The sequence below is a fragment of the Arachis hypogaea genome, chromosome 17 (assembly GCF_003086295.3).
Source record: "Arachis hypogaea cultivar Tifrunner chromosome 17, arahy.Tifrunner.gnm2.J5K5, whole genome shotgun sequence".
Taxonomy (NCBI): domain Eukaryota; kingdom Viridiplantae; phylum Streptophyta; class Magnoliopsida; order Fabales; family Fabaceae; genus Arachis; species Arachis hypogaea.
The window spans coordinates 1130443-1144195 of NC_092052.1; the positions used below are offsets into that span (position 1 = coordinate 1130443).

Sequence of the window (13753 nt, forward strand, 5' to 3'; positions counted from 1 at the left end):
TAAACTGAGGGTCCCAAAACCGATCATTTCAATTTCTTATATCTCTTTCTAATTTCTATACTCTCTCTCTCTTCTCTCTATACTCTATTCTATACTATACTGTAGGAAAATTTTCAAGTGTACCATCGTATCAGTATTTCAGTTATTTTTAATCGTTAATCTTAATTATAAAAAATATATATATAATTAAGATCAACGATTAAAAATTACTGATACACTGATACAATGATACACTTAAAAATCTTTCTATACTATATTCCAATACCATCATACTCTTCTCCTCCAAATAAAATACTCATATTTCTATCAAATTCGTTTTAGAGAACTGTTAGAGACATTAAAATTTATTATTTTTATTATTATTTAATATTAAAAATATAATTATTAATATTATATCATTTAAATTTTTAAGATAAGTAATTTTATGATATAATATTAAAATTTTATATTTAAAATTTTAAAATTTAATTTTTAGTAAATTTTAAAAATAAAAAGTAATATAAAATAAATAAAAAAGATTTATATAAAAATAAAATAAATTTAAAAAAAACTCTTATTTAAAAAAATATTAAAAATATAATCATTAATATTATTTTTTTTAGCTTAAATTTTTAAAATAGTAGTTTCATAATATTTAGTCATTAACTCAATATTTTTAATTTAGTAATTTAATAATATATTTTATTTTATATTTTTAAATATTAATAATTAACTGATATTTAAATATAATAAATTTTTATAATTTTTTAATATTCTCCTTAATTTTAATGTACTACTGCTATTTATTTCAAAAATAATAAAAAATCAATTCAAGATAGATTAAAATTTAATTATTATTTATTTTATTTTATATTTTAAATTATTATTAATAAAATAATTGAATAATATTAAATATAATTAAAATATAATTATAAATGTTATGTATCAGTCAACGATATAATTTGAAAACACTAAGAAATTTAGATGATAATGATAACTAAGTAATATTACTAATTTAATAATTAAATTTTGAATAATAATAGCTGATAATTATGGAAAAAAATTGTTTTTTTTTTTTTTAGTTGTCAGTTGTTAATATATACCTTTTGGTTATGAATGTCTATGGTTCTTTACTTAAGTGCAAAGTATAAGGTAATTAATTATTCGAATGATTTTATATAAAGATAATAATTATTAAAATTTTAATATTTATTATATTAAATAATTTATAAAATTATTATTATTATTTTTATATAAAAATAAATTTATTATTTAAGTAGTCACTTATTAAGGATAAAGCCAACTAAAATCAAGGAAGTGTTAATTAATGAGGTCAAAAGTCTAAGTTAAAGAAAATATCCAATACAAATACACATTAATATATTTAATTAAATGATTTAATATAATATATCTTTCATGAAAACATATGAACAGCCACCGTCTAGCTATAGAAACTAAAAAACTAACACTGCTGCTCTCTCTCAAAAGTAGTTGCTATTAGTTAACCACTTTTTTATACTCTTTAAAAGCATGAAAAATTTGAGACTTATTAACTAATAAAAAAGCACAAACATGTTTAATAAATGAGAAATTAAAGATGATGGACCCCAACATCAGAGAACACAAACTATAAAAGAGCAATTAAATCTGGAAAAAGAAATTTATGTATCAAAAATTTTTTATAATAAAAAAAATTAGTCAAAATTAATCAGAATTTATATTTTTAATTAATTGTTATAACCATTAATAAATATTAAATAAAATAAATTTTAACTATTTTTTATTGTTTCTCTAACATTATCGTTTTAATTAAGTGAGTGAGTGAATATAAAATGAAAAGACACCACATCCAACTCAAAACCTTAAGGTGTCAAGTTAATGGATCTCTCATCTTATAAACTATTCACTCTTCTTTACTTTCTTTGATGTGGGACTAATTTCATGCACCTCACACTTGCAACACTAACACATAATCCATCTTTTTTATATCCCTGCAAAAGTATCTTGTTAGCAAATTCACATTTAATTACACAATGAAAAGTATAAAATTAAAAAAATTATATATCTTTTACAAACTTTGACACACTAATTAAATTATTTATAATTTCAGAAATATGTATTTATTTTTGAAAAAAAAATCACTTTTTAGATTCTAAAACATAAATTAAGAAGTTACCAATATGTAGAATAGGAATATTTTCACCATAATTTTCAATTTGGACTTGATCATCTGGTCCATGGTCCATTGTATTCAATTTCAGCTGAATTTGCTTGGAATGAAACTGGTTATGCTAGATGTATATTAAAATTAGTCATCAATATAAAATATATGTTATAATATAAATATATATTAAAAATAAATTAAATCATATATATATTTATATACAAATATATTGAAACTAATTTTAGTGACTGATTTTAGTATACGGCTATTCTTGTATTGCGGGACATGATCACATTCTCTACTTATGGCAGTGAATAAGTCTCTAATTTTGTATTGATTATAGTAAGCAATATTTGATAGTCTTCATCAAAGTCTTATAAAATAATTTTAATGTGTTCTTCAGTTGAAAGAGGATTTTCCAAAGTTGTAATAAAATCTGTAATATGCTTGATTTTAATGATTTAATTTGTTGGGGTTAATTTTTATTGATGTTTTTCTATTATAATCGTAAAATTTTCTTGTGTCTTCAAATGGGCTTGCCTAATAAACACAACTATATGCTATATGGATCGGAATAAATAAAATAAGTCATAAGGAAAATAAATACATGTATTTCAGATGTTTTTGTTTGGGTTTTAGGTGTGTGGCAGATTGAATTTCAATTTAATTAGTACGGTACGAACAACAGCTCTTCATTATTATAATTTAGGGCCAAATTAGTATGTACCTGCAAATCATCGTACGTATATATTTGGATATACATGGATATGGAAATGCTAATTGTTAATTGAATATTCTTTATTTAAGGGGTTGCGTGTGTATTTGATTTCATTTAGATTGAATATTTTATCCAATTTTTAATAATTATTTTAAAAGGATAACGAAATTTAAAAAAAAAATTAATCTTATCTCTTATCTTTTTTTTAGACTGATTAATTTCTATGTCAAAAAAAATAATATTGACTTTTCTTTAGTATAAGAATCTCGTTGTTCTTTTGAGATAATTCTTAGAGATCGGATTAAATTTTTTTCTTTTATCAAAGACCTCAATGTCTTTCAAAATAATTGTCAGAACTATTTTGGATTTTTCTCTTTCATTTAAATATGGTATGAAGTGCACATATGATATATGAATAAAATTAATTATATTATTTAAAACAAGGTGTAGTGCATGCCAAATTGCCATATACAAATAACATTATTATTACAAGAATTGGAAGTGATTATTAATCTATTATTTATTTATGACATTATTAATATTAATGTGTCAATAAATAGTATTTATTTCTTGTGTATTTTTATAATAATACATTATTACATAGGCGACTTTTTATTTTATTTTACATTTTTTTGGAAGTATATATAAACAAAAACGTAACTCATTGTATATAATAAGTATGGAAAAATTTTAAGTTTACCAGAAAATACCAGTGTTTCAATTATTTTAACTGTTGATTTCAATTAATATATATTATATATATTTTGTATAATTTAAATCAACGGTTAAAACAACTGAAACACCAATATTTCCAGTACACTTAAAACTCTTCCAATAAGTATTTGCTTTCTTAAAGACCTCCTTTTGAGTTTTGAATATGGTCATGGGTAGAAGCTGCATATATATTCGCATTCGAGGCCATATTCAAGAGAAGAAAGAGACAAGAGAGGAATATGATGATGTCTACATATCTGAACTTTCATAATTTTTTGTCATTTTAGTACTGATTTAATTAGAACACAAGCAAGTCAAAGATTTCGTTACAATATTTTTACATAATAATATTTTATTACATAACATTATATTAGTAAAAATAACTACTTTTTATATTAATTGCGTGAATAATTATCCAAAACAGAGAACGGTTGTGATTGTACGAGTGTGTAAAATATTTTATACTATTAATGTATCAAAATTAAATTTTTATAAATATATAAAATGAGAGATACATTGAAGAATTATAACAAAAAAATTATTTTAAGTTAGAAATAATGTAATTAAGCAGAATTTGTAAGTATATTGCCAAATTGAGTCTTGTCTATTGATTTGATGAAAAAGGTTTCTTCTTTAGCACCACTTGTAATAGACTACATTATTATTAGCCTTGCTTTCCACATTTAGTTGGTCTTCATTCTAAATTTCCAATTAACTTTTGCACTATAATCATTATTCAAGGAAAGCACAACAAACATGACTGAATGTTCCTGTTTATTAATTTTATTTTAATATTTTACTATGAGAAAATCTTGGAGAGTGAGAGCAATAAGCGCTAGAACTAAAGTATAACACTTTTTATTTTTTATATTGGGTTGAGAATAATATTATTTTGGATAGTAGATTATTGAGGTGTTATTTTTAAATATGACACTGATTAATTTGGAGTATAAAAATTAAACTCTTTGATTTGTGAGAGGTATAAAAATTGAATCTTTTGATTTATACTTAAATAAAATAAGATACAAAAATTAGATCTAATAATTTATGTACTTTTTAAATTTTTAAAAAACACTCAAAATTACGATGTTAAAAAATAGGTGAAAACTTAGGTACAGTCGACTTCATGTGAAGTTGATAACTGAGATTCGTTAAACGATTTAACTAATTTGACTAAATTTTTATCTAACGACTCTCAAATTATCAACTTTACGTGAAATTGACTGCAAGTGAGTTTTCACCAAAAAAATATCACTCATCTCACATTCACCCAAAAAAAATTACCCAAAGTATAAGCGTGAAATTTACTGTCCCCTCATTTTTGTGCCACTATTATGACCACAAAACATATGATTTATAATCATTATTAATCCATCCACAAACCACAATCGACCCTATATAGAATCTAGAGAAAAAGGTCATACTCTAGATCATGCCTTCAATTTGTTGCTAATGTCACTAATTATTTTTCTTGCTTCAACTTGGTGTCTACTCAAGCACATGCATAACGGCGCAAACATCAATAAATTGCAACTCTTTACTCTTGGACCTTTTTTCTCATAAGTTGAAAGCTTGAATAATTAGGAAATTAATCACTTGCATATTTGTTTACTTAATTACACGGGATAGTTAAACAAAGATTACTTGGTTTATTTGTATTTTCATATATATTTTGTAATATATTCATTCATTTAATTAGATTATTAGATCTGAATGAGAGATTATTTCAATCTAAAATATAATGCTCTATATAAACTTTAGGAAGAAAAAAGTGTAGGACCTTTTTACTTATCCAAGTCCGTCATTGGACCTGGTCTCTTCCCTTTTACATAATAAAATCTTCGTGAAGTCAAGATTCTAATCCTATCAACTTTACTTTTTTCTTCTTTGAAACTTCAAATAATATATATATGGAAGGAGTTTTAAGTGTATCGGAAATACCGGTGTTTTATATTTTTAAGAAATAAATTAATTTAAAATTAAAATATATATTAAAATTAATTAATAAAATAAAATAAGTATTATTCTAGAGATATAGTATTATTTTAATAAAAAATTAATAAAATTTTATCACTTATATAATTATATTAATAAAATAATTAAAAATAATATAAAATTATAACTAAACTAATTAAGGCTAAGTATTAGAAAGAAACAGATTTTACTTTTAATTTTAAATTTTTATTTTATGACATATGATCTCACAAATATTTATGTGTCGCCTTATAAGACAAAAAATAAAATCAAAATTAGATCTAACATTGAAAATGCTCTTAGTTCAAATACCGACATTAATTAGCTAGGTTTCATTTGTCATATTTTGCAAAACAAAAGTGTTTAATAACAAAAAAATTAATAAAAAGTAGTCAAAATATATTTTATTTAATATTATTAATTATAATAATAATTAATAAATATTAAATAAGACAAATTTTTTTTTTGTTTCTTTAATATTACCCTTTGCAAAAATTATTTGTCAAATTTGAGAAAAGAGCAACTAACTAGGAATGTTTCATGGGTGGTGAACAATATAATTACTACTACTCTTCTTTATCTATCAACTCTTTCTTTTTAGTAGTTCTTAACTTCTTATTTCCTTAGCTTCCCTTTAATGACTAGGATAAGGTAATTTTGAAGTTAAATAATTTATATTGATAAAAGTTTTCTACCCTTATGTTTTCATTGTGATTAAAGATGCACTTGTTGAGAAATATGACATTATCATAATTCTTCAAATTAAAATTTCAAATAAATATTAAAAATTATTTTCCGAAAAATAAAACATAATTCAAAATCTGCCATGAATTGAAGAACAATCACTACAATGGCAGTGGTTGTCCTCGTTTGACTAGTTTGTCATATATGGTTGAACAATGGAACATTATTTAAAATCTTCAAAGCTGAATTATGCATTGAAAAGATGATACTATAACAAACAAAATACATAATCGGATAAATAATTTCCTAATTTTAAAAACACTCAATTGGAGAAAATATTATATATGTATTATTAAATAATTGATAAGAAATAAGAAAAACTATGTTATTCACACACACATATACACACAAAAAAAATATTGTAAATATAATTTGTTAATTAAAAACAGTGAGAGAGACACATAAAGTACGCTTAGAAAGTTACCACTCAGACAGCTTTAGATCTTTTATAGATGATATGATGAACACTTTACTGACTTGGAGAGAAAATAAAAAAATCTTTATGTGTGTAGAAAAACACTATTTCTACACCCCATTTTTAATATTTTCCACTATTCATTCTTCTTTTGGTTCTTTAATATCTTCTCACATTTTAATTTCTTTGTCACTTTTTTTTCCTTATTACATTCTTCTTATTCTTTTTCCAACCTATTATTATATACTCTTTTGTCTCTTTTTTATGTAGTTATCAATTTTTTTTTCTTCTAAGTCATTATAACTTAATTTTTTTTTTTTGGAAGTTACATATGTTTCTTTTTGGACTTTAAAGTGGAGCTCTTGAACGGATCTGGTCCAGGCTACTTAATTTTAGTCAACCACTTCAGGCCAGGCCACTTTTGGGCCATTCCTGATTAACCTAATTTGGGTTTGGGTTAGTTAATTAGAATTTTGAGATTAGATTTCCATTGTTCATACTTTGTCTTTGTAATAAAAATTAGTTCGTTAGTTTTTGGTTTACTCTTTTGGGACCTTAATCTTTTTGGAAACAATTCTGAGTAACTAAGAAGCCCATAAACTATAAAAAAAAATAAGAAGCCCATAAACCCTATAAAAAAAACTAGGCACGTCATTCTAGAGATTTCCACTGCCTCAAAGGAAATGCCAATAATGCCCCTTTCGTTGTCTTCGTTACTTAATCTGCAAGTCTCTACGGCGTCGTTTTGGAGGTCGTAGATGGCAGGGATTACGAGCCCGAAGGCCTACTGAAGGGGAACCTCGTCGATTGGAACACTGCTGAGTAGAGGGGTTACTGAAGGTGGCAAAAATTTAATGGCTAGCGCCGCCGATCAGATTAGGGATTTGGGGAATCTGAATCTCAACCTGAGGTAGGTTTCGAACCCTATATCAAACACTTACGCTATGTTTGTTACGATGGAAAATAGGAGGGATTTGATATGGGGGGAAAGAAATAGAAAGGAAATAAATATTTTCACTTGTTTGGTTTTGAAAGAATATGGGAAGGGAAAATATAACAGTAGCAAAAAGTGATGTGGGGTCCAGTAAAAATTTTTCTTCCCAACTAAGGGGAGAAAACGGAAGGAAAACTCATTTGTTCATTCCATTTTATCATTCCAAACATACCTATGGAAATTAAATTCCACTTTTATTTCTTTCCTTTCTATTTCTTTTCACTCAATTTCTCTCCTTCCTATTTCTTTCCACTCCCAAACAAAGCATTAGAGATGATGTATTGATCGATTATGGCAAATTGTGGATCTTTGCATACTGATACTAGTTCTTTATTCATGTTGGAATAAAGAAACTTTTATTTGAGTGGAATAACGAACTTTACAGCGTTGATGACTACTCCAAAAGAGGGTCCTCTCTTTCCCGCCATTTCTTACTACTTACTACTTACAAAGGCCCCTTTGGCAAAAACAAAAACACAAGTAGATACCATGCAAAAACAAGAAACATTGCTAAGCTATGCCTTTCACATTCATCTTAGATGACAGTTCCACTTGGAATCAATGCATCCTTGATTATTGTCACAATCCCACTTTTTATGAAGTACCCATCTGTTTCCCTTGCAGCTTCTTGCACATTGTCACCGTTTATGATCTGAGTCACAACATTGCACCTAAAAGTTAGTTACATTATCTAAAACCAAATAAGGGTAGAAAACTCATGTGTACAATCTTCTACAAAGGCATTTGATTTGGAGACTGTCGCATGACACAAATACAGAACAAAGTTTTCTATCTCTGTATGTTGTATCCTGCGACGTTGCTAAACGAGGCCTTAGTGTACTAAGTTCATCAGATTATATACAAAACTATGAAAGCAACAACTTTTGAAGATTAATAGGACAAAATGGCATATGTTTACCTTGACATTTTCCCCAATTCGCGCATTCTTGTCAATGATTGCCCTTTTGATATGAGAATTCTTGCCAATGCCAATTGGAACACTGCCTTTAGCCGCCAGGAACCTCTTGTCAGCCTCAGTCTGGAAACACAAATCAGAAACAAATATTGAAGTTAGAACTCATAACTGCCAAGCAGAATTCAGTGTTGCAACTTTCATAATAGGCTTTACTTTTTAGCCATATTACCTCATAGTAATCAGCCCCCATTAACAATGTGTCTTCAATGATTGCACCTTCTGAAATGCAAGATCGTAGACCAACGACAGAGTGATGAATTTTGCAGTTCTACAAACAAAATATAGAGAAGGTTAGTTTCCAATAAATGAACTAATCTCACTGTATACATGAGCCTCGTGTTCATAAGAAAAAAAAATCGGTAGGTCACTATTGTTCTATTCAGCTTACCTTAATAACACATCCTTCACCAATGACACTATCTGTGACATCTGCATCAAGCATCTTAGATGGAGGCAAATATCGTGGTTGGGTGTAGATTGGGGATGAACGATCATAGAAACTGCAATCAATATGCCGAAAAAGAACATGAAAATGGCATAATTGAAATTCATTGAAAGTAGAATGATTATATCAAATGGCCATATATGTTCACCTGAAGTCTGGAACCGGCTTTTTAGTGATTCCCAAATTGGCATTATAGAAAGCTTCAATGGTACCAATGTCTTCCCAGTAGCCATCGTACAAGTAAGCTTGAACCTGCGAATATTTACAAACATAACATGAGACTCTTGGAAAACGAAGCTCTGAAAACGTTTAGAGATTTGCTAAGAAGGTTATACTACCAACAAACAATAGCAAGACATTTGCTATAACAGAAGTTTCAGCAACACATAGTCATGCTGAGTCCATGAAAAACAAATTCTTTGCATTTTATATTTATGCTATAAGCTTCTCAAGTTATACCCCGCCCATACATAGAAATAACAGGAAACCTCTTAATACTAAATACATGGAGGGAACACATACTCTCATTCCAATAGAAGTTGCACCAGGAATCACTTCGCTTCCAAAGTCATTTGCACCGGGAAACTTGTCGCGCAGCAGATTTAACATCACATCTTTGCTGACCACATATATACCCATGCTAGCAATATAAGGCATTTCCTTTGCTCTCGCATCATCAAGACCCAATATAGTGGTATCAACCTAGCAGGAAAAAAAGTTGATAGAAGCAATCACTTTAACCGACTGTGCAGATAACAATTGCAGAAAAAATTATATTCATTGCACATTGTATATGCTTACCTTCATAGCTCTCAACTGTTCTCCTTTTGGCTTTTCTGCAAATTCGATTATACGCCCCTCCTCATCAATCTTCATCAGACCAAATGCAGTGGCACGCTTTTCATCCATTGGCAATGCCGCCACAGTGATGTCGGCATCACTTTCCCTGTGGGCTTGGATGAATTTCTCATAATCCATCCGATACAAATGGTCACCAGCCAAAACTAAGAATTCCAAAACGTTGTGCTCCTCAAAAAGCCATAAGTATTGCCTCACAGCATCCGCAGTACCCTGCAATGATGAATGATGACCTTAGATTTGTTGAAATATCACATGAAGTGCCAAAGTTCTAAAATACAAGATGATTGTAACGAATTCATTTTCAAAAGCATAACAAAATCAAAGGAATTAGCACAATACAAAGGATTCCACATATGCAGTCAAGGTTGTGATTTTACCTGGAACCAATTTGGATTCTCAGGACTCTGCTGGGCTGCAAGAACCTCAACAAAACCCTCATTCTTGTAGCCACCCATGTTGCTTGCATACGCACGGGAAAGGTGCCGGTTAAGGGATGCAGAATTGAACTGTGTAAGAACATAGATCTTGGACACATTGCTGTTTAGGCAGTTGCTAACAGGAATATCAATGAGCCTATAGTTTGCTCCAAGAGGAACAGCTGGCTTCGCCCGCTTCTTGGTCAGCGGATACAGCCGAGTCCCAGCACCACCACCAAGTATAATGCCAAGAACACTCTGAAGAAACATAATCATCAAAATTCAAAGCATGTTACTTTGCAATCACCAGTGAAAAAACAGAGCCATGAATATCGATCAATCGAAGACGATAGTGTCTACCAAGTTAACATCATATATGAATGACAAAAACAACCTGATCCAATTTAGAAACCAAAAAATTCTCTACCTTTCATCCTATATATAGAGTGATCGTAACATTATTAAGCAAATGAAATGAAAATTAAGCTCCAATTACAAATACACCACATTCTAGGTCAATGATATAACAAACATGAGATCGTAAAAGATCTCATCTTTACACAAATTGTGAAAAGAGTAAGAAAGAAAAAGAAGTGGCAGTGAAAGCTCACTCTGCTAGCATCGGGATCAAGACAAGTTTGAGAATTCTGGGAATCAGAAACGGCCTTGGGAGTGACAATCAGAGGATTGCGGGTGCAGGTTGACGTGCGTGAAGACGCGGCGGGAAGAGAAGAAATCTTGTCGCCGGAAAGTTGTGAGGAGGAGAATGAGAGGGAGCGTGGGATGCACTTTCGGAGTGCGGCGTTGTTGGAGGCAGAAGGAGAAGAAGAAGAAGAAGAAGGAAGCTTGAGAACGCCGATGGCAGACATGGAAGCCATTGGTGTGGTTGTGTTGTTCTTACAGCTCTCACAGAAAATTGCGAGAGTTGTGTGAGTGAGTGTGTGGCTATCAATGTGTTTTTTTCTTCTCTCTCTTTCTCTCCATTTCTGATCCATATATTTATAATTTTTTTTATATTTAAAATAAATTATCATAATATAATTATTGCAATCACGTTATATATATATATATACTAAAATCAATTTCTAATATAAAATATATATTAAAATATAAATTATATATTAAAAATAAATAAATAACACATATATTTATACATAATATATGAGGATTGAATTTTATAGTTAATTTTAGTGTATAAAAAATATTTTTATTTTTATAATTATATAATTGAAGGCTAATCATACTAAATTATTCACACATGCATAAAATCTAACCATCAAAGAGAGGAGACTAAATTAGTTTCATAAAATTATATATTTTAGAATTGGTAAAAAATCACGTGTTTATTTTTATATGAAATCGATTGTAAAAATTAGTAGATGATTTGATAAATTTAATTAAATTGTTATTTAATAATTTTTTTAATTAATAATTTTATATAAAAAAAAATGTACGTGTGTCTCCACTTTTAAAATTACATAATTTATTGATAATTTTATCTAACGATTTTGGTTGTTTTATAGAATTAATTAAAATTTTTATGAATATTGAGTTAGTTAATATCTTTTATAATTAGAATTATTATTTTTATTATTTTTATAATAAAATGTCGTAGTGGGTAAAATATATTTTTTATATTTGTAGTTTATTTTTTTATATACTAATTTTTATATTTATTAATTTGTAAAAAATTACTTTATATTATCAAGACAGATAAATTGAAACCTTTTCTAATAATAAAAACCTAATTAACTGAAAAAAGACCTAGTATTATTAATTAATAATGTATGCAAACTATGTCCTTAATTTTAGTTTAAAATTCTCTATTTAAAGATTTATTTCAATTTTTTTTCCCTTTTCGTGTCTTATATTATAATTTGATTCGAATCACATTGGTTCAATGGCAAAACTTTCAATGCATGAATATTAAGTTTATTTTATTTGAATGAGATGAACTACTTAAATTTTAGCGATACGTTATATGCTTATTATGGTATATATTAAGAGTGATATTCATAATTCATACTATGTATATAAAAGTGGTACATAACTACATATATTTATTTTTTTAATATTTATAGATTGAGATACTTATTATATTTATTTGTAGGAGTGACTCATTTGATTGAAAACTTGTGTCGACACATTGTGGTAAAACGACAATGAACATTTGGCATGATAGATTGGCAAGTGGAGTGAAAATAATAATAATAAAAGGTTGGAGGAATGAAAGATGATTTGTGTATTTCCAAAATTGATTTTGCAATTTACACCGTCCTTTTAATTTCAATTAGGACAAAGATAATAATACAAGAAGAGAGGGACAGGCATGCAATGACCACCGTTGAGAGTGTTACTTGCCACATATAGGGGTGAGCACGGGTCAGTTTGGTTCGAGTTTATGGTCAAATTAAAACCGAACCGATTAAAGTATAATTAGATTAGTTTGATTCGGATTTACATTTTTTTTATATATGTACTCAAATCAAACCAAACCGATTAAAAATGGATTGGTTCGGTCCGAGTAATTGGGTATTCGATAACTTTAAAATTCATAAAAAAATCTAAATTTTTATCTTTAAAATTCAACAAATACAATAAACATATAATATCAATAAAAATAACACAAACATGTTAAATACTAAATACATTAAAAACTAAACTCATTAAAATCCAAACATATTAATAATGAATAATCATTGTCTAATGAAAAAGCCATATATATTTTTTATTTTTTTATTTAATTAATATATGATCGAGTTCGAAAGTTGGTTCGGGTTCCGCACCCCTAAAACTAATATCCGAACCAATCACTTACAAAAGTCATCGGTTTGATTCGGATTGAACCCGATTACCCATTGGTTTCAGAACCAATTTAATTGGTTCGGTTCGAGTTCGGACGGATAATCGGGTACCCGCTACCCGTACTCACCCCTAACGCCCACACATTAGTCAGAAACCAATGTATTTTAATTGAAAAATAATCAATTATATTAAATATATATAAAAAATTAGCTACCAAATTAACAACTCATATAAATACATTTGAAGCACAAAATAAAAATTGAAAATATATAATAACTATTTGACTGATTTGGTAGCGTATTTTTATGTCTATATATCATTTTTGAAAAAATATACCAAACTAATTGATGAGTTTGGATGGAGTCTAAAGTCTAAACTTTGATTTAACCAAACCTTATAGAATGCATTAAATAAATATATATGGATGGGTAGCTACAGCTTTCTATGTAAATCCCTTTAAAATTATAGGGTACATAGCTTGCACTTGAAAAAGATTAGGTATGACTTGGGATCTCTAAATTTTAATAATATTTTTTTAATTCCCTATA

At 27.7% G+C, this 13753-nt stretch overlaps 1 protein-coding gene across 1 annotated transcript; it reads right to left on the reverse strand.

The window, feature by feature from the left end:
• Window positions 1-8010: 8010 nt before the first annotated feature.
• Window positions 8011-11433, reverse strand: LOC112764235 (glucose-1-phosphate adenylyltransferase small subunit 2, chloroplastic). Its single transcript, XM_025809786.3, has 9 exons — window positions 11012-11433; window positions 10362-10658; window positions 9925-10194; window positions 9646-9825; window positions 9272-9375; window positions 9067-9178; window positions 8848-8946; window positions 8622-8741; window positions 8011-8354 (listed from the first exon to the last, which is right to left on the reverse strand). Exons 1-9 carry the CDS (start codon window positions 11393-11395, stop codon window positions 8238-8240), a joined length of 1683 nt encoding a protein of 560 aa, XP_025665571.2. The 5' UTR covers window positions 11396-11433; the 3' UTR covers window positions 8011-8237.
• Between the last annotated feature and the right edge of the window lie 2320 nt (window positions 11434-13753).

Excerpts from the sequence above, each read along its gene's own strand:
- LOC112764235 (XM_025809786.3), bottom strand. The coding sequence starts at position 11,395 with ATGGATCAGAAATGGAGAGAAAGAGAGAGAAGAAAAAAACACATTGAT. Across the intron at positions 10,659-11,011 it reads TTGATCCCGATGCTAGCAGA|AGTGTTCTTGGCATTATACT; the intron begins GTGAGCTTTCAC and ends ATGTTTCTTCAG. Across the intron at positions 9,179-9,271 it reads AAGCCGGTTCCAGACTTCAG|TTTCTATGATCGTTCATCCC; the intron begins GTGAACATATAT and ends TATTGATTGCAG.